The sequence below is a fragment of the Heterocephalus glaber genome, unplaced genomic scaffold (assembly GCF_053883595.1).
Source record: "Heterocephalus glaber isolate CG9 unplaced genomic scaffold, H.glaber_assembly_v1.0 deba00001444, whole genome shotgun sequence".
Classification (NCBI taxonomy): Eukaryota; Metazoa; Chordata; class Mammalia; order Rodentia; family Bathyergidae; genus Heterocephalus; species Heterocephalus glaber.
The window spans coordinates 9013374-9034243 of record NW_028258297.1 but is presented as its reverse complement, the minus strand read 5'-3'; the positions used below and the strand labels follow the sequence as shown (position 1 = coordinate 9034243).

Genomic DNA, 20870 nt, shown 5'->3' with positions numbered 1-20870 from the left:
CGAAATGCACCCCTTGTGCCCTGAGAGGAGCGGAGCGAGGAGGCCGGGCTGGCGCCGGGCCCAGGGCTGGGCGGAAGTGAGCCCCAGGACCTAATTGCGATTGTTCCTATTCCAGCTGAGTCGCCTCAGCCTTTAGGCCGGGAGGATCAGAGAGCACACAGCAGTGCTGCCCAGGAATGAAGGCCCAGGCTGGGGGATGACAAGTGACCCGGTTCAGACCCTGGAACTCCAAGTTCAGGGTCCAGAGCCTTTGGAATCATCTCTCTGGCCTTGGTTTCTTATCTGTAAAGCTGCCCAGCCTGGGGTTGGAAAGACAAAGCCTGTTCACAGTGTCCTGGCAGGAAACCAAGTCCTGGGAGAAGAGGACCATTCAGGAGGGGCGGGGGTCTGCAGAGCTACGGCAGGGCCCCAGGAGCATGAGGTGGGTGAGGAGCAGGGCAAAGACCCCCTCTCCCTCCGCCTCTCATAGACCAGTGCCCAGGGCATGGGCAACCAGAGGGTAAAAGCCTTGGGGACAGCAGGAATAATAAAAAGTAATAAAAAGAATGCATGCAGTCAGCCCCAGCTCCGGCTGGGATAAGGCTGTGCTCCAGGCCTAGGGACAGAGTCGTGACTGTGACAAGTCCCTGCTCCATGAGGGAGAGAGATGGGTTAGCCCAAGGAAAACCCTGCAGTGTGATCAGAGACCATTTACACAGGTGGGGAAACTGAGGCCCAGCAGGAGTCCCCCAGCAAGTCAGAGGCACAGCCCTGTCATTCTTCCAGGGCCCAGGAAGCCCTGGTCCCACCAGAACCTCCCCAGCTTCCTGCTGACCCAGGCTCCGACCCAAACCCCAGTGTCACTGGGCGGGCAGGCTGCCAGGCAGGAGCCACCTCTGGGGAGCCAGCCCCGAGGGAAGCAGCACCTTCACATTCCCAGACAGGCCAGGTGCATTCCTGCCTGGGTGCCACACTGCCCGCCCCACCCTGACCCCACACACAGTGCCTATTGTCTGCCCTAGACACTCTGAGATGTCCTCGCCTGCAGCCCATGACACCTCCACACCCTCCCCTTCCCAGGTGGGGCTCTGCACATCAGAGCACCCATTCTCAGTCCCCAGCCCCAAGGGGCAGTATGCCGTGCACCTGGGAACCAAGCAGGGGTCAGAGCAGGGAAGTGACTTGCTCCAGGTCACAGGGCCACCTGCCAACCCCAGGTCCCTGCACCCCCAATTAATTGCTCTGCCCCAAGGACACAGCCTCCTCCAGCCCTACACCCCCACACCTCGCTCCCCCAGACCTGGTCCCCTGAATCTCCCCATTCTCCTGACCAGCAAGCAGACGTTTAGGGAGAGAAGCGGCTTGCCAAGGCCACCCAGCAGGCGGCAGCTGAGCTGACACCCAACCCAGGTCATCCAGAGTCCCAGCCCACGCTCTTTCCAGCCCCTGGGAGAACAGCTCAGCTCAGCGGTGTGGGCAGGGAGGGAGCAGCCGGGGAGAAAGTGTGTTCAAAGCAAGCCTGCCCGGGTGCCAGTGCTGAAGCGGGCAGGCATGTTTGCATGGATCTTGAGCCTAGCTGGGCTATAGACAGGCAGTCGCTCAGAGCCAGGATCCAGGGTGAGGTGGCAGGCACACTCTGCGCTCCGGGGTGGGGACCCAGGGTTGGATCATAAGTGCCCATAGCTAATGAAGTCTGCTCCATCTTAAGCGTCCCAAAGCCTCTTCCCTCTACCTCCTCCAATCCCTGTCTCACACTGCACCCACTCCCCAAATCCCCCTCCTTGCTGTCCTTCTAAGAGCCCTATACGGCAACCCTCCCAACACCTGTCCCTTGGAGCCTGGCTCCTTCCCTAGCTTCCTTCAGAGCCCTGTTCAGAGAACCATGCTAGAAACCTGAGGTCCTCAGCACCCAGCACCCCACACCCTGACCCTGCTCCCTTCTGCTTAGCCCTTCCTGCTATCTGATCTACATGTTCACTTGTTTTTCTTTTTTCTTTCCTTTCCTTTCCTTCTCTTCTCTCTCTCTCTCTTCTTTCTTTCTCTCTTTTCTTTTTCTCTCTTTTTCGTGTGTGATACTGGGGATTGAACCCAGGGCCTTCATACCAAACTGAATTGCCAGCCCTTTTTATTTTTATTTATTTTAAATTTTGTCTGTTTGTCTGTTTGTTTTTGTTTGTTCGAGACAGAATAGTTCAGGCCGGCCTCAAACTTGCAGCGATCCTCCTGCCTCATCTTCCAGGTATGTGCCACCATGCCTGGCAGCCCTTTTTGGTTTTTATTTTGTGACAAGGTTTCTCTAAGTCACTAAGTCACCTAGGCTGAGCTCAAACTCGCAGTCCTCCTGCATTAGCTTCCCGAGTGCTGGGATTACAAGTGTGCATCCCTAGGCCCGGCTGAGTTTTACATCTTTTGCTGTGTGAAGTAGATGAGCGAGGGAAGAATCAGGGCCAAGGATTAGATTCTTTTGAATTCAGTGTACCCATAAAAAGGGCTTGGTGATCACAACCTACGCTGGGCAGCTGCCTTCAGCCCAGCCTGGCCCGCCGCAGCCCTACCCCCCACCACAGCGGCTCCCGACCCCACCTGCAGGAGCCCAGCTCGCTTGACCTTCATGAGTACGGGCCAGATGTGCTCTTCTGTGCTCTGCCTTCTGCTCCTGGGGACATCGCCAGGTGCTGCCAGGAACCATATGACGGTGGGCTTTTAACTTAAGCAACTGGGCCGGGGATTTAGCTCAGTGGTTTTGCTGCCTGCTGCGCAAGCACAAGGACCCGAGTTCGATCCCCGGTACCAAAAAAAGAAAAAGAAATCTAACTTAAGCAACTGGATGGAGGTGGGGTGAAGGCCAAGAAGGCCCAAGTTTTGTCTCAGGGGTGAGCAGCCTCCAGAGGGTGAAGGAGGCAGCCAGGCCCAAGACGGGACTGGAGGTGACAAGCAGCAGCGTTGCATCGGTGACATTTAAAACCATGAAAGTAGAGTCCCAGGCATCATCCATGTAGTTGGGGGAAGCATTTCTTGCCACCAGCTCCAGCCACCTCCTGGGTCTTCTCCATTGGGTTCTTTTGGCCAGAGTCTGGGGCTGGACCCCTATTTCAGGAGAAGAGTCAAGGCCCAGCAAGGGAGTGTGACTTGCCCAACATCACACAGCTGGCTACGGCTCTGATCTATGGGGAGGCCCCGGGGAGCGGGGCGGGGGGCTCCTCAGAGGCAGGGACCAGGCAGGGTATGCCCCTCCTGAAGTCACATCTCCCTAGCAGTGACATCATGAGACAGCCAGACTGCTTGGGCCAGCACAGCTGGAGGACCAGGCAAGCTGAGGCAGGGCCAGGTGGGTGTCTAGAAGTCATCACCAGAAGGAGAAAAAGAAAAAGGGGAAAATACAGGGCTAGAAACGCATCAGCACCCTCAGGCCAAGCATGATCAGTGGCCAAAGGCCGGGGTGCCTTGGAAACCAGATTAAGAGGCCAGGAGTTGGGAAGGGTGCCTTTCTTGACAGATGGGGAAACTGAGGTCAGCAGAGGGCGGTGGCTATGTGGAGTTGACGCAGCTAATGAGGACAGATTCGGGATTGGAACTCGTCTCCCAGAACCACTCTGCCCTCCAGCAAGGTTCCTGGGACATCTTGGGGTCCCTCGTACCCCACTGGGTTGGGTGGTAGGAGACGCACAAAGGCTGGCAGGTGGCAGGGGCTGTGCTCCCGGGGTCCTGGGGCTCCAAGGGCAGCCTCACCCCAGGACTTAGACTGGGGAGACAGGAGCCTGGCTCGGAGCCCTCTGCCCGCTGTCCCGGCCTCATTCCTTATCTTCTTCAGCTCCTACTGAGTTTCTAGGAATTTGACAAGCTAGCTCTGAGGCGCTGTCATTATTGAAGTGCTTAAACTCGCATGAATACTTCCTACTCATCGCCTGCTCATGACTCCACCAGGCCGTACTGTGACCTGGGCTCCTGGGTTACGGGCGCCCCTGGGCTACTTCGCCTCAGAGTGGGAAATGGAGTGCGGTGGGGATACCCACACCGTGGACCTCGAAAATGCTACGAACCCAGATCTTGACTGCTCCAGGGAGAGGGAGCCTCCACCCTCTGGCCAGCCACCCCCTTTTCTGGACCTCCCTGCCTCCCTGCAGCCCAGCAGAGCCTCTGGCCTCTCCCTTCTCTCGGGCTCTTGATATCCGTGCCTTGTCCCTACCACATGTCTCTGCCGAGAGACCCTCCCAGTCCCTCTGCTGCTGAAGTGGCCCCAGGTGTCCATCTTTGAGAGCAAGAATTCGACTCTGTGTGGGCAGGCTTTCTCTCTGTGGCCCCCTGGCTGTACCCCAGCAGCTAGTGCAGACCCTGGAACATAGTAGGTGCTCGGTAGATGCTTGGAGATCCAGACATAGTGGGACACATCTGTAATCCCAGGACTTGGGAGGCTGAAGCAGGAGAATCACTGTGAATTCAAGGCCCGGCTGGGCTACATGGTGAGACCCTGTCTCAAGAATAATGGAACCATAGAAGGGTACAGAAGAACTAAAACTGGTCACCTGTGCACGTGATGGGATAGAAGAGAAAGATTCCCGCTCGGCTCCCACCCTGCCTGCCAGGTGTCCCCCGTCATGGCTCCCTCCCCTGTTCCCCACTCCCCACTTCCAGCCAGTTCTCTGGCTCTTCCCACAGCACCCTTCCCTCCCCTGGGGCTTGTGGGGAGCAAGCAGGAGGAATTCCTGGCCCTGAGTCAGAGGAGGTGCCCCAGCAGGCAGGCAGGAGCAGTGCACACGCCAGGGACCGCTCCGAATTCCAGCTCCCACGGCTGCTGGGTGGCCGCCAAGTGGGGCCAGTAGAGGCGGGCACCCCATGATGGGAGCCAGGAGGGCATAGGGGAGCCTGGGCAGGCGGCAGAGAGCAACAGATGCCCAGATGGGGAGATCGAGGGCTCCAGGGGCCCAAGTCAGCCCCCAACTCATCCCAGATGGCCGGGGGTACTTGGGGACAAGATAGGGCATGGAGCAGGTGTCAGTCTCCAACCAGAGCACATCATCCAGGAGGAAGAGAGTTTCCGGGGCTGGCTGGGATCAGACTCAGAGAGCCCTGGGCTGTCCTTGCCCCCTGAGCCTGAACCCGCTGCCTAAGGTGAGCCTGGCCCACTCAGCCCCTGTGCATTCAGTGGGCAATGGGAGGAGTCACCAGGAGGGCAGAGCCAGTGGCCTGCCACAGAGCCCTCCGCTTCCTGGGCTATGGCCAGGTGTGATGGGCTCAGGCAGCGGCCCCTGCCCTGCACCGTCTTGAAGCTGCCACCAATGCCCACACCAGCACACCTGGCCTTCACCCCCACCGGCCACTACTGCCTCCGCCCCTCCTCCGGCCCCCAGACCTGGGACATTCCCAACCCACAGAGTGGTGTCACAACAACACCTGGGGCCAACTCTACAACCACAGCTCCTTCTGGTGGGGGATTGAGACAGGGTCTCGCTATGTAGGCCAGGCCGACCTGGGACTCTCACCCATCTCCCGCCTCAGCCTCCCGAGTGCTGGGAGTACAGGCGTGAGCCATCACACCCACCTACCCAGCACCTCCGAACTAGAACACTCTAATACCACACCTTCTTGCCGGGGATTTGGCTCAGTGGTTTCGCCGCCTACTGCGCAAGCGCAAGGACCCAAGTTCGATCCCTGGTACCAAAAAAAAAAAAGAAAGAATACCACACTTTCTGACCACCAGAAAATCCCAGGACCAGGGAATATGGCAACATTTTCCACCCCAGGCCCAAGAACTGTGAGAACCAAATAATTTCAGGGACCCCATCTTCCCGAAACAGGAGCTTAGATAGAGGAAGCTACAGGGGCCCTAGAACCAGACAGTTCCTCGGTGACAAGGTAACAGGCCCATTGTTCAGGGGACAGGACACCACCCAGACTAATAGATCTTTAGGCCGAACACTCCTAGCAGGGGACTTGAACAATGAATGTCTCGGGGGAGGCTTGGGGAAGAGAGGGGTGCTCTGAGCACAACCAGAGAGGCCCAGGGCCTCCTCCTCCTCCTCCTCCCTCGGAGGCTCCTTCACTTCTGCCGAGAGTGAAGGCAAAAGAAAGAACTCGGATGCCAAGGCTGGGGAGGCGGGTGTGTGGTCACCAGGGGTGGCGGGATCTCTCCCCGCCCGCAGGCTGTTGGGAGCTTGGAATTTTCTCCTGGCAGGAAGGGCCTACCCTCCTCGGAATGGAGAACAATCCTTGGCATCTGGCCCCTGAGGCGGGCAAGGCCTTTGACAATCAACCATTATTCGCTCTCTGCCCAACCTCCAGCCCAGTGCAGAGGGGAAACTGAGGCAGGTGGAGCCTTGGACAAAAGCATCTGAGTTGGCCTCTGGTGGATCCTAGTCGTCCCCATCCCTGACTGCAGAACTTTGGTGCAGAGAGATGCCAGTGGGGCCAGGTCAGCCCCAGGCAGGGGAGTGGGAGCTGAGACCAGAGTGGGCAATGGTGTGTCCAAAGCCAGCCAGCGCTGCTGCTCTTTTGTTCTGTGTTTCTGAGACAGGGTCTTGCCATGTAGTTCAGGCTGGCCTTGAACTCTATGTAAGTAGCCCAGGCTGGCTTCAGACTCATGGCAATCCTCCTGTCTCAGCCTCCCAAGTGCTGGGATTACAGGCTGGCACCACCCCATCTAGAGACACTGCTGTTCCTGTGGCCAGGTCCCGCCCTGTGGGGAGCCCCAGGCTCACCCTGCCTTAGGGTCTTTGCCAAGCCCCAGCAGCGCCCCTTACTGCTGCTTTCCGGGAGTGTTCCTGTGAAAGTGCCTCCTCCTGCCTGTGCTTTGACGGTGTCTCCCATCTGCCTGGACCCGGAAGCCAAGGGCGGTGGCCTCCAAGCCTCTGCTGACTCTTCACTTCCCAGGACAAAGTCCAAGCAGCCTGGTGCTCAAGGAGCCGACGCTGTGCCTGCCCCCTGGCCTAGTGCCCATCCTGCCGGGCATGGCCCCCTCTGCCTCTGCCCTCTGCCTACCCCTGCAGCCCTTTCCCTCTCCGCCTTTGCTGGGCTGGTTCCCCAACACCTGGGTGCTCAGGAGACGCCTTCCTGGGAGCCCTCGCTGCACTCCAGCCCTGCGGCATCCTGCCTTGGTTCATCACATCCAGGCAACAATGACAGGAAGTAGAACCAAAGTCTTCTCCCTATTTCCCAGACTGGGAGTCTGAGGCACAGTGTGCTTGACTCGCTTCCTCAAGAGCACATAGCAAGGCACAGAGCTGGCATGGGGACTCTGAAGGTCCACTCCAGAGCCCATGTGCAGTCCCTTCAGGTGCTACGCCTAGGGAGGGACGGACAGGAAACCGGGCCCCACAGCCTGGGGAATCCCGAGATGGCTGGGCCAGGGCCTCCTAGCTCAAACCCTGAGGCCCTGAGACATCCCCTGTCCCAGAAGCCACCCACCCCACCCCTGTCACATGCAGGCCACACAGCCCCCCTTGGCCACACAGCCGCAGACGCCTGCCCCTGCTGCAGGAAGCCCTCTACTGCCCAAGCCTTTTTCACTTCTGCTTTTCCTAAATTTGCTCTGAGGAACTTGCTGCCACTTGGGGTTCTCGCCTCTCTCTCACACACTCCAGACCACATCCCCCCCCCCCACTTCTCTGGAAGTCTGGATGATGGTGACCAAATTAAAGGTCCCTGGCCTCACTAGCCCGGTGAGCAGGTAGGTCCTCGGGTAAGGGACAGAGGCCAGGCGAGATGGGTGGGGGTGCAGGGGGCTGCGGAGGTGGGGCAGAGGACAAGGTGGATGTTCACATTTCTAGGGGATCAGTGGGCCAGGAAGAGGGACAGCTAGTGCAAAGGTCCTGAGGCAGGAGCCGGCCCGCTCTGTTAGAGGAACAGAAAGGAGGCCAGTGTGACCATGTACCAGGTTGGGACAAGGAGGGAGGTGAGATTAGGGAGGTGCAGGGCCAAGGCCACTGTGGTGACTTGGGCTTTTATTTTGCATACAGTAGGAGCTATGGAGAGCAGAGGAAGGCTGCAATTGGAATAGGGTCTTCTTGTTGCTTTTTTTTTTTTGGTACCGGCAATCGAACTCAGGACCTTGCACTTGTGAGGCAGGTGCAGCGCCACTGAGCTAAATCTCTGGCCCCGTTTTGTTTTTTGAGACAGAGTCTCACTATGCAGTTCAAGCTGGACTTGGACTCACTATGTAGCCCAGGCTGGCCTCAAACTTGCAGTGACCTGCCTGCCTCAGCCTCCTGAGTAACTGGGATTACAGGTGTGTGCTACCACTTCCAGCTTACCACTTGCATGTTTCAAGTGAATCAAAGTATTTCACATGTATGGAAAGGAAATGAGAAGATATCACCATATCAGGGCCTTTTTTCTGTGCCTTGCTCTTTTACAGTGACGCTCAGAGGCCCCTCTTGCAGGGAGTGAGCAGCTATAGCTCCTGGCTCTGCACTGGGGACAGCACTCCCCGGCAGAGGAGACTACATTTTCTTTTTTCATGTCTCTGAATGATCACAACTTCTGGATTGTCCTCAGGATTGAATATTAATGAGATTTTCAAAAATTAGCCAGGCCTGGCATGCCTATAATCCCAGCAGACCCCCAGGATGGGGACCCAGAAGGTCCAATCCAGAAGGCTGAGACAAGAGGATTGCCATGAGTTTGAGGTCAGCCTGGACTACATAGTGAGACTCTGTCTCAAAAAACCAAAATAAATAAATACACAAATATACCCCATTTAATCCTCACTGTAGCCCTAGGTTCAATCCCCAGCACTGTATAGTAATAATAGTTAATAAATTAATCCTTGTTACAGCCCTGAGAGTGGCAGATTGGGCCGAAACCGTGGGGAGCCCTGACTTCCTAACACACAGTAGGTGCTTCATCAATGCTGCTGACATGTGAATAAATGCGCAGTAAGGAGCCACAGAAAGCCTTTGGTTAAATATATCCATAAAGCACTCAGAGGGACACATTAAGCTTTCTGTCTGTCCCTCCATAGCCTCAGAGGACCCTAACCCTTGCCCCGTGGCCCAGGATGCTGACCTCTAGGGACCTCAGCCTGGCTCCTGGGCCACTTCCGGTTGGGTGGTCAGCAGTGCGTGGCGAAGGCTCCTCACCCAGCACTGGAAAGAAGTTCCTGATTTGCAGTGGTTCCGGATTGTAAGCCCTGCCACCACGGGTGGCGATGACTTTGTGTATGAATGGGTGATGGCACCACCTCTTAATGGGCCCTAGCATTGCCAGGCAAACAGGGTCACAGGGTGGAGGGGGACAGGATGGGGCTTGTGTCTATGTTGGAGTGCATCTTCCTGGGAGCTGTGGGGTGGTGGGGATTATAACGCCCTTCCTCCTATGGAGGGGACTCAAGCACACCCTGCCTGGCCTGTGACTGGGGTGTGGTGAACCTTCAGCAGTCACAGCTGTCATCACACCATTTGTGACCATTGCCTGGGTCCCCATCTTCTACCCTGGGCTGGGTGACCAGACTCAGGACTAGGTGGGTGCCAGACATGCTAGAGGGGCCTGCTGGTGACCAGACAGTGGCTGGTGAGGAGAGGAAGCCGGGTCAGTGCCTTCCACACTGCCCTTTCCTCTCCTGGCCAAGCAGAGGCCAGGGAGGGGCCACTTCTCCACTGTCACATGGAGTTGGTGACCTACAGGCCACCATGGGTGACAGGTCCCCAGGAGGGCAGGGCTGGCTGTGGTACTTGGCTCCACCCCATCTATCTGAGGGAAGCAGCCCCTGCCACTGGCATCAGGAAGATAGAAGGTCACAGCATGAGCTGGGGCTGGGGCAAGGGTAAAGGGATCCTGGGCCACAGGGGCTGCTGGGAAGTGTGGCCTCCCATTCCTTACCAACTCTGGTGGCCTTGCTCAGCAAGGGTGGTGCAGGACAGAGAGTAAGCACTTAATTCCTGGAGGCTGAGTCTGAATTCCTGCTTCACCACTCCTAGGAGTCTGAGCTGAGGAGCCATTCCTTGACCTGTCTGTGCCTCAGTTTCCTTCAGGGCTGTTAGGATCATCTGTAAGGGGCCTGGCTGGGGCATTCAGAAGCCTCTGAACCACATAGAGCCTCATTTTCCCATCTGGGAAATGGGAACGATCGCTGCAGAGACTAAGATCTCTGAGAGCTAAACACAAACCATGGCACACAGTAGGTGCTCAATAAATGAGCACTCTCCTCCCTCGAGCCAGAGTGTGCTTTCCACTCCCCTGCTAGCACAGGTCCTGGCTAAGGGAAGCCTGGGCTCAGGGCCCTGTCAGTGCTGTGTTGCCCTGGGCACATTACTTGTCCTCTCTCCACCTCAGTTTCTATGTAGCCCAGACTGGCCTTGAAAATATGGCAATCCTCCTGCCTCAGCCTCCTAAGAGTTGGTAAGGTGTGTCCCGCCATGTCTGGCTCTCTCTACCTCAGTTTCTGATCTATAAAATGAGGTAATGATAGCCAGCAGGCACCCCAAAGAGCCTGGTTTCTGGGAAAAGCACTCAATGCCTGATGGGAACCAGGACAGTTATAATCGTTGCCACCTGTGGCTGGCACCACCCCAAAGTCAGTGAGAACGCAGATCCTCATTCAAAGGTAGGTGAGGTTGGGCGCTGGAAGGTTTTGCATTCTTCCTCCCTCCATCCTGCACTTCCTGGCCCTGGCCATTGCTTTTCTGCCTCCCAGGAGTTTTGAGTCCAGCCCCTTTCCTTGATGGTCCAGCCTGGGCTCCAGGGCCTGGCTCCAAGGGGAAGGAACCACCTGGGACCAGAGGCTGGACCAGAAGTGGCCCTGGTGCTGGTGAAGTGGCCAGCCCAGGTGCCAGGCTGACTGGCGGGACATGGCACGGAGGGAGGACAGGGAACCCAGCAAGCTTTGGGCAAGTAGCAGCGTGCAGCAAGCCACTGGAGGGGGCGCCAGGGGCCCAGTGGGGAGGGGACGGAGGGCAGAGCTTCGGACCCGGACCCACTTTGCAGGACCCCGGCTGGCCACACCTCCTCGCCCTGGGCCATCTCCAGGTGAGCTCCACAAAGACACTTGCTCTGTCGTGCCTTTTAAGGAAATGGCAGCTCCTGCCACCACCTCCCTGTTCCCACTTGCTCAGAAATTCCCAGCAGGTTTTTGGGTTTTTTTCAGGAGGATTGGAATGAGGCTCCATGTTCTGTCACCGCAGGATTCTGGTGAGGCCCATCTGGGGGTTCTCCTGAAGGCAGCGTGACAGGAAGTGTGTGCCACAGGCACTGGGCAGTGTGCCCCGAGCAACATGCAGGGGCACAATGACCAGCACCCCACCTGCTGCTGCCCCACAGCCTGCCAGAACCCCAGCAGACCCCACTCTGTAGGGCACCACCACTGTCCTTTATGGAGAAGTTGTGGGCCAGGCTCAGTGCTAGGGAAGCTGGGCTCCTGCAGTGATCAAAGCCTTGAGTCCTCACTTAGCCCCAGGGCCTTTGCACAGCTATTCCTTCTGCCAGGGCATAGGGCTCCTAGGCCCACTGGCCAGACCCTTGCACCTTCCGGTGGCAGACAGGCCTCACCACTCTGCCCCAGTGGTCTTATTTCTTCACACCAGTCACTTCTAAAGCTGTCTTGCTTATCTGTGTGTATCTTATGCGTCTCAACTGGGACCTCGAGATGCTCCTTGGCTCAACAATGGCCCCAGGGGTGGTGGCTCTCCGTGCTCCTTTGCAGCCATTACCTGCATCAGGTCTTCTTGGACCTCAGCACCCACTTCCTCTCTGGGCTGGGAGTCCCTGAGATGTGGTCAAGGTCACCCCACTGGCAGGGCAGACAAGGGCCCGGGTGTGGCTGGCCAAGGGTTTCTCGGCTTCTCACACACGTAGCCCTAGGCTCCTGCCATCCCCCACCTTGCAGACTGCCCTGCACCTTGGCTTTCTGGGACCCACATCCCTGTCACCGTGGCCACACCAGCCAGGCAGAGCTCTGGGCAGAGCACAAGGTCCAGTCTAAAGGTGGGAGGGAGGCCACAGGCTGAGGCCAGGGGTTGACAGAGGACCCCGGACTCAGTGCCCAGGACTGGACATGGGAGACAAGAGGGTCCTGGGGACACAGCCCAGGCCTCTCTGCCAGGGGTACCTGGCGGCCATAGTCCAGCCAGTAGGGCCCAACTCCCTGGGCTGTGCAGGTCCCAGGAGACTGCCCCACACAGCTTCTACAGGTCAAAAGGGCAGGCCCAGCCAGGCGCTGCTCATTCTCGCCCCCTGGCGGCCACAGCCTTCAAGCGAACCTCTAGCCAGAACACAGGGCTACCGAGGTCTTTCCCTGTACCAGGCTCCCAGAAACACACATGGTGCTAAGTGCGGAGGCCAGCCTCAACTACAGTGACAAAAAAAAAACCATGGGAGCCTCAAGAAGCCTGTACCTTCCCAGTTCCCCCAGCATGTCTGTAATTTTAGACACCTGTCCTTAGGACATTTTAGGACCTCAGGGAGGTGCAAACTGTGTTAAGCGTCACTCCACATCCGGCTATCCTGCTACTCATTTGGATATGCCAGCTGCTGAGGGCCCAAGGTCACAGGTGGATGCTGTGGCCCTGAGAAGGGCAATCAAGTGTCACAGCTATAAGGCAGCACCCTCAGCCCCAGGTCTGGACAGGTCACTTTTGTGTACACAAGACAGGACATCAGGGCCTCTCAAAGCAAACAAGCTCAGCTCCACTTCCACGGGACACCTCTCTTGCCCAGGGCCTGTGCCGAGTTGGGTACAAAACCTCAAACCCAGACCAGAAGCTGGCCCTGCAAGGATCCAACTGCCTTTTTTGAACACTAGGCAGCCCCAGGGTTGGCTATGCCCACAGCAACCAGTGTCACCAAATACACCAGAAAACACCCAATCCCGCTTTGCCTTTCCACAGCACTGGCGTCACCCAAACAGTATGAACAGCAGATCCTGTCTGGCCCTGGTGACAAACACATGTAGCTGTATAAGTGCTCCTGGGCTTGACTTCCAGCTGCCATCAGCTGGGCCTATTTATCTCCACCGCCCACAGCCTCAGTTACTCCAAGTCACACGAACAAGTACAAGTCACTGGAAAACATTTTATTGAGACCCCACCAGCTGCCGAGGGTGTTCCTGCTGTTAGGCGCCCTCTTCCTTGGCAATCCGGTCTTTCTTGAGTGGTCCCTGTAGAGAGACAGGGTGGGCAAGGCTATTTTAATGGATGAAAGGAGGCAGCAGCATAGGTATCCACAGCTGGGGGACAAAGGTCTCTGCTGCCACAGCACGAGGAAAGAGGTGGGACTCACCATGAACGCCTTCTTCTCCTCTATGGTCTGGAAGCGGCCATGGCCGAACTTGGAGGTGGTGTCAATGAACTTGAGGTCGATCTTCTCCAGAGCCCGCCGTTTGGTCTGCACCAGCAAGGACTGCAGGCCAAGGAGGGCGGTGAGTTGTGGCTCACAGAGGAGCCCTTGGAGCAGCCCCTGCCCCAAGGGCTGATGAGTAGAACAAAGAGGCAGAGACCAGGCAAGGCCAGGCAAGGCATTTCCTCCTCTGGGACTTCAAAGCCTTTGTCAAAGGACCGCATCCAGGGCCCTTCCTCTGCACCCACACCCCCTCCAGTCTGGCCCTGTGAGCCTCCACAGGGGGACTGAGCATCACACTCACCTTGCGGAGGGTGAGCACTCGCTTCTTGGTTCCCACCACACAGCCTTTCAGCATGACAAAGTCATTGGTCACTTCACCATAGTGAACAAAGCCACCCTGGGTTTAAAAACAAGGCCATGAGGGTCAGCACTGAATGGGGAGTTACCCCAGATTCAGACTGTCCCCAGCCAAGTGTTCTCAGAAGGAAGGCAACAGGGAATGGGCTCCTCAGTGTGACTCGGGCGCTGTGCACAGCGCGCATTCCAAGGCCTCATCACAGAACAGCTGGGCCACCCTGCCCTCACTGGGCAGAGACCAGTCAGGGACTTTGCAGCCAGACAGGCCAACAGCAGCAGCAGGCCTGCCCCTAACCCAACAAGAGGGCAGACAGAGGGCCAGGATTCTCTACAGGCCCAGGCCAGCTCCCGGCACTCACCAGAGGGTTGATGCTCTTGTCAGACAGGTCGTAGTCGGTGGAGGCGTTGTTCTTGATCAGCTTGCCATCCTTGATGAGGTAGCCCTGGCCAATCTTATAGATCTGACAAGAAAAACCAGTGTTATATAGCACCTGCAAAAGACAGCGGCCAGGAGGTCCAGGGGGAAAGCCAGCCACTAGGCTGGAGCAGGGTCAAAGGCAACCAATACACCATTAGGAGCTGGCCATGAGGATTCATGCCTGTAATCCCAGCTACTCAAGATGCTGAAGTTTGAGCCCATCCTGGGCAACTTAAGTGACTTACCAAGACCTTGTCTTAAAAAAAAAAAGTTTGGAATATAGCTCAGTGCAAATATTGTAGGTACAATCTCCAGTACCACACAAATATATCAAATGCTGGGGTGCAGCTCATTGACAGAATACCCCAAGTTTGATCCCTAGCACTGTCAGAAAAATGAAGGACAAGTACCTTCCCTGCACTGGCCTGAGCCACATGCAAGGACATGTGTACTGTATGTTCCTCCTGGTAAATGCCCAGAGGGCTGGGTAGACAGACACTAAGATGTGGACAGCGAAGGAAGGCTTTAAGAAACCCCTTGTAGGGTGTTATAACCCCCAAGTCACACCAAGGGCTGGACTCTCCCTGCATTTACATCAATGACACCTAGGAAGCAGAACTGGCTGAGAAATTGACCACTGAGCAGTGTAACACCCAGCACAGATGAGCTCTCCTTTCCCAGGGAGGAACAGCTCACCTTCTTGTTGATCTCTGTGCGGTGATGGTAGCCTTTCTGCCCAGCACGTGCCACAGAGAAGGCCACGCGGGCAGGGTGCCAAGCTCCAATACAGGCAACCTTGCGCAGCCCTCGGTGGGTCTTACGGGGCAGCTTCTTGGTGTGCCAGCGACTGGTGACCCCTGGAGGACACATGTCATTACTATACCATCAGAGGCCTGGCCCTTCTAGCTGTGAACTCCCAGTTAGGGTTCAAATGTGGCACTGGGGCCTAGGACATTACACAGAAGCACACGCTGCCCAATGACTGCTTGGTTTTGAACTACAGTTCCAGGCTCATGTCTGCTTTCTGCAGTGGGCTCTAGGAGCCCAAGCATACAGCAGGATATCATCCCTGCCCCACAGGACCCCAGCTGCTGAGGGCTGTTCTCAGAAGGAAGGCAACAGGGAAAGATTCCTCAGTGTGACTCAGGCGCTGTGCCCAGCGCACATTCTAGGACCTCATCACAGAACAGCTGGGCCACCCCCACCCCACCCCCGCCCCGGTTAACACAGAACACCCAGGCCTATGGCAATGCTCACCTTTGTAGCCTTTGCCCTTGGTCACCCCGATGACATCGATCATCTCGTCCTGCCCAAACACCTGGCTCACAGGGATCTGCTGCTCCAGCCTCTCTCGGGCCCAGTCCAGCTTCTCAGCCACAGTGCCCCCATTCACCTGGATCTCCATGAGGTGGGCCTTCTTCTGCCGCAGAGGAAGCAGGCGCATCTAGGAAAAGGAGCATGCGTGGCTTAGCTCAGCCTCAAGGACTCCTCTGGAGGAGAACCTGAGGCCGGGGCACATAGTCAGACATCAAGGATGTGGCAGTCACTGCACCTCTACACAGTATGGGGACCACCTTCATTTGGCAGCAGGAAAAATTCCTCTTTGAATTGTGGTGCTTGAAACACTGTAGGGATGAGCCAATGGGGCCCACACCAGGCCAGGCAGGTTTAAGGAGACCCTGGGTTCCTAGTAGCCTGTATTCCCACCTGTCACTGACCTTTCAGCCAGTTCCTCTGGAGTTTGCTGTAGCCAATCTACACCCAACTTTTAATTAAAGGGCCTTCAGCAATTGGGCAACAAACAACAGGCTGTGCTAGTATCTCTGTCCCTAACCACACAGTGCTACAGTGAGCACCTGCAACCAGGGAAGTGCCAGAAAGGCAATTCCCTCAGGTCAGATTCAAAGGACAGTGGCCAGCCAGCACTTCCCCACTGTGGAGCACCTTCTGGTGGTCTAAGTGTCACCAGTGGGGTCAGTCACTTCAATTTTTGTGAAAGTTATGGCTTCCCTTGCAAAGAGAATGAATACACAGCGCACTCTGCTGGAGAGGAAGCTTATCCAGCACAGGACTTGGACAGTACAGTCCAGAAGTGACCCCAGAAACCCAGAGCAGGAAGCAGCTTCCAACATCACAGAAGCTGCTTGGGGGCTATCACCTCTATCAGGGAGTCAATCTCCAAAGAATTGAGGATAAATATAAAAATTGCTGGGAGGGCCGGGGATTTAGCTCAGTGGTTTCGCTGCCTGCTGCGCAAGCGCAAGGACCAGAGTTCAATCCCCGGTACCAAAAAACCAGGAAAAAATAAATAAATAAAATAAAAATCACCAGGAACTGACATCAACCAGAAGCCATCAAATGGCACCTTTCAGGGGACTCACAGCCTCACAGGCCTACCTAGCATGCTTGAGGTTTGGTCCCTGGCACAGCAGGAGGTGCGTGCGTGTGTGAGTGCGTGTGTGTGTGTGTGTGTGTGTGTGTGTGTGTGAAGGGGGTGGGGGGTTGGGACGGACACCTCCAAGCCACCAAGCAGCACACTGGATGCTTGCTTACCTGGGTGTGGGCGATAATGCGGATGACCTGGCAGTACTTCTTCATGCTGCTGAAGTCCTTGTCCAGCTGCTTCTTGCCCATGTCATCCTGCCATTTCTTGCAGTACTTGGTGAAGGCCTTCTTCTTAGATTTATGCCTTCAGGAGCAGAGCAGAGTTGGGGGAGGGGACCAGGTGCAAGCCTTCATCACCCCTTTGAGGGGAGAGCGGAAGGCACACTGGCACCACGTAGGGATGGGGCTCATTGCCGGCTTCTGAGCCTTTTCCACCGGCAAGCGGAGCCTGGATGGAGCTCATCGGGCACAGCCGAGCGGAGCTGAGCAGAGGGCCACAAGGTTAATACAAGCCACAAACATTCACAACACAATTCTTGCTCCAGAGTACCAGAAAGCTCCCTTTTTCTACCTTGGGGTGGGTGGACCATTCTAATAGTAATGGAGGAAACAAGGAATTCAACCCAGGGACAGGGGCCCTTGCCATGATCACTGGGGTAGAATCATCCTGCTCCTGTCTCTTGGTCTCTGGATGGATTGAGGACTACCTAGCAACCCAGGAAAACTGGGTCCTCAGCCAAACAACACCCACTAACTAGGCTACATACACAACGAAGGTGTCTGCTCCAGGTAGCATCCTGTTGGGGGGGTGGGCAACAAAGCCTGAGAACAGAGCAGCTCCTTCCCACTAGAGCTGAGGCCAGACATGGGTGCTCCCTGTTCTGCAGCCCCACCTGGTGACTGCATGGCCTACGTCCCACTTACCAGTTCTTATAGAAGCGTCTTTTGCACTCATCACTAATATGTTCAGCAAAGACAGTCTTGAAGGACCGGAGGCCTCGAGGGGTTTCCACATAGCCCACAATGCCCACAACCACCATAGGTGGTGTCTCCACAATGGTCACAGCCTCCACAACTTCCTTCTTGTTCACCTCTGCAAAGAAAGTTGCCAGACTTGAGTACACTGGCAAAAAATGACCACAAAGGGTTTTGCAGAAAATAGTCAAGTGCCTATCAGGCTGGGGAGAGCAATTTGCTTCAGCTTACAGGAGCTTGGCAGGAGTGGGGCCCACACGAGGGCTGTCCTCCCTTTATACTTCCCACTGTGTGAACCTGCATTTAACTTAAACCAAACTATGCAGACCTTAGCCAAATACTAGACTGGGCTCAGTTCGAGAGAAATCTATCAGGATCTCTACAGGAAGACAAATGTGTTCAGAGTCCTAAGTACAACAGTGACAGCTGACTTTGACTGAGGATAAATAATGTTAGGTGACTAACTGGCTACCACAAGCTCAGTAGCCAATGCTGCCTGTGTTCTACTCACGGGGGCTCACTACTAAGTAAACCATCAAAATGTGAAGGCAGTTTCTATTCCAGTCCCTACTTAAATCACCTAAGCTAAACACTACTGTGGCCCTTGGCAAATTTACTCTCAACATGTTCCAAAGCTCCACAGGTATCCTGTGAGTGTCAATCAGTCCTAGAGTTTAACATTCCCACCCTCCTGAGGACAACAGTGTACGTACTGGATCCTGGCCTATCCACTTCTCGCACTATGTGGGTCATGCCAGCCTTGTATCCCAGAAAGGCTGTGAGGTGGATGGGCTTGGAAGGGTCATCCTTGGGGAAGCTCTTCACCTTCCCTCGATGCCTGCTGCTGCGCTTCCGGGGCAAGAAGCCCAAGGACCCATGTCTGGGAGCAGAGAACTTCCTGTGCGACTAAGGAAAAAATAATTAGCACCCAAACCGAGGTAGCTCTCCCTTCTCTGCAGCTCTAAGTGTTTTCAGAAATACTGAATCCGTACTAAGCAGGTTCCCAGGTTACCAGTACTGAGCTAGTTAGTATTACATCTGAAGACAATTCTCAACATGCCCTGGGCTGAAAATTTCCAAGTTTTAAAAGAAAGTGAACCACACAATTTCCCCAACACCAAAAAAAATCAAATACTGCCATTAAATATCACTTAACAGATGGTTTTATGGATGACTCTCCAAAGATGACCCACAAAAACCTGTAGCTGGTGATGGTATTATAGAACCCTCTAGTTCCCTCAACAGGCACCAGCCTGATCCACGCAAGCTACTAGAACCCAGAGCCAAATCAGAACTTGACAATCAGCACACAGTCTCTGTCCGCCCGTCATTAAGTTCATCATTTGTGGTTTCTGGGAATTCTAAAGGCCTTACGAATTGCAGCAGACATTTCAAAACAGGACCTCCACAATCCCGGATCAAAATCCCCCCTCCCTCCTGCATCTCTTTCCCCGTCCAAAACACTCAACGATTCCACTCAAGGCCCTCTGACCCGGCAAATTGTTCATGGGCCCTTATCGATGACGACGGCAAATCTGATGGGAAAGACCCATAGTTCTATTAAACGTAAGGCCTCCAGGACTACTCCCGCCCCAAGGCCTCTCAGGCCGACTCGCAGGCCGCAAACTAATCCATGCTCCCTTCTCCACAGGGCTTGCAAGTTTCCGTAAAATAGGCTTAATCGCTGTTCCTGCTGTGTCCCAGGTGCTCCTAGAACAAGGCCCTGGCGGCAGCCACACCGAGATGGCGACGATAAATTGCGGATTCCATTCTACTGGCTCCAGGAACAAGACCGAAAGCAAACACACCACATACCATCTCCGCCTCACGTCCTGCCGGTAGAGGTCGGCCAGACCGAAGTTCGCAATATATAAGGCTACGTGTGTCCCCGCCCCTTCCGGCGTGCGAGCGCGCGCCCGCGACCAACGTCAGGTCAGAGGGCAGATATGGGGCGCCATTTCCGAGCTCGCCTTCCTACTCCAGGCAGTTGTTTAGATGTAGATGTCCTCTTTCGGGAATGAATTTGAGCCCGTACAGCGGGTGGTTGGGTTCAAACTTAGTGACAGCTGCGGAGATACTGCGTAAGGGTTTGGGTTTTTTTTGGGGGGGGGGGTTGGTACCGGCGATCGAACGCAGGACCTTGCGTTTGCGAGGCAGGCGGCGGAACCACTGAGCTAAATCTCCAGCCCCTGCGTAAGGGTTTAAAGTGCGACGAATATACGACATACGGCAGCGCTCAAAGGTGATGATAAAAAAAAAAAAATGGCTGCGTTGTATCTCTTCGTTTGGAATACAGTCATCTCCGGAATTGAGGGACCCTGCTGTGGGCCTCATTTCCAGAGCTTTTACATATCGTGGTCCATGTCAGCACCTCACACACGCCAAGAGTTGCTGCTATTCTGCAGCGTTGTTGAAGAAGCTAGCGAGCTTGGGTGAAAAGACCCAAATTGTTACCTCTTGATTTTGGGCACGCCTCCCTCGAGCCTCATCTTGACCGTTCCAGTACCCAGTTGCAGTGTCACGCGCTTCATTTTTTGGGTCTCCCAAGTCTGAGTCCTGACCTGGAGTCAGGCTCCCAGCAAACCTTTGTAAGGATCAGATATCATCTGCTTACTTCCCATGGCACTCCTTTATTTCTCCGACGTTAGGCATTAACTCCTGAAGCTGCCGCCCAGAACTCCTGACTTGGTTATACTCTTCATCCCACCCTGCCAACTCCATTCTGGGCCTGGCCTTAGCACTCACTCATTGCTGTTAAAAACAAAAACGAAAAACAACTTTTAAATCCTCACAGCATCCCTGAGGGGCAATATTGATATATCCTTAACCTATTACTGAAAATCTTTGGCACTAGAAGTGCTTCAAAATTCAGCATTGTTTGGGTTTATGTAAGCTAGTGTGGTACAACAGCATGCACGTATCGTGTTATGTAATCAGCACTCTGATGAAGCATATTAATATTTTTGTAAGGAAATAATGAATCCAGTAGTTCGCCCTTACCTGCAGGAGATACATTCTAAGACCACCAAATGATGCCTGAAACCACAGCTAGTACTGAGCCCTGTATATATATTGTTTTTCCTGCATACATATAGTACATACCTGTTATTTGGCAAGTACTTAGACACTAGTGAGCTTGAAAGACAAAGGAATGAGGGTCCAAAATAGCATGTGTTGTCTGTTAAGAAACAGATTCTTCAATATATAATACATTTATAATCATTTGTTAGGTCTCAGACCTAAAAGCTATCCCGTAGAGCACAATGACATTTTAAGGTTACACATTGTGCATGTTCCTGTTACCTGACCACCTAGGTCCAGAACAAGGCGTACACCATTCCTGGCTTCCATAACCTACACCCCAATGATATCAGGGAAGGAACTGTTTTTAATAGACTCTTTCATTATGGACTGGGACCTGGTTTCAATTAAGAACTTATCTTTCCAAAGTTTCTTGCATGATTAAACCCACTGAAGAAACATTGACCAT

The 20870-nt window shown here is 55.0% G+C and overlaps 1 protein-coding gene and 4 non-coding genes across 5 annotated transcripts; all 5 read right to left on the bottom strand.

The window, feature by feature from the left end:
- Positions 1 to 12964: 12964 nt before the first annotated feature.
- Rpl3 (ribosomal protein L3) lies at positions 12965 to 19224 on the bottom strand. The gene is made up of 10 exons (XM_004845582.4): positions 19196 to 19224; positions 18094 to 18286; positions 17330 to 17498; positions 16574 to 16709; positions 15278 to 15464; positions 14717 to 14877; positions 13962 to 14063; positions 13547 to 13642; positions 13186 to 13305; positions 12965 to 13063 (listed from the first exon to the last, which is right to left on the bottom strand). Exons 1-10 carry the CDS (start codon positions 19196 to 19198, stop codon positions 13019 to 13021), a joined length of 1212 nt encoding a protein of 403 aa, XP_004845639.1. The 5' UTR covers positions 19199 to 19224; the 3' UTR covers positions 12965 to 13018.
- Positions 13717 to 13811, bottom strand: LOC147827467 (small nucleolar RNA U83B). The gene has a single exon (XR_015452385.1). It is a non-coding gene; the product is annotated as a small nucleolar RNA U83B (small nucleolar RNA).
- On the bottom strand, positions 15118 to 15211 carry LOC147827466 (small nucleolar RNA U83B). Its single transcript, XR_015452384.1, has one exon. It is a non-coding gene; the product is annotated as a small nucleolar RNA U83B (small nucleolar RNA).
- Positions 16710 to 16765, bottom strand: LOC147827465 (small nucleolar RNA U82P). Its single transcript, XR_015452383.1, has one exon. It is a non-coding gene; the product is annotated as a small nucleolar RNA U82P (small nucleolar RNA).
- LOC147827464 (small nucleolar RNA SNORD43) lies at positions 18665 to 18728 on the bottom strand. The gene has a single exon (XR_015452381.1). It is a non-coding gene; the product is annotated as a small nucleolar RNA SNORD43 (small nucleolar RNA).
- Positions 19225 to 20870: the final 1646 nt, after the last annotated feature.

Excerpts from the sequence above, each read along its gene's own strand:
- Rpl3 (XM_004845582.4), bottom strand. Across the intron at positions 14,878-15,277 it reads CAAGGGCAAAGGCTACAAAG|GGGTCACCAGTCGCTGGCAC; the intron begins GTGAGCATTGCC and ends TGTGTCCTCCAG. Across the intron at positions 13,643-13,961 it reads ACAAGAGCATCAACCCTCTG|GGTGGCTTTGTTCACTATGG; the intron begins GTGAGTGCCGGG and ends TTTTAAACCCAG.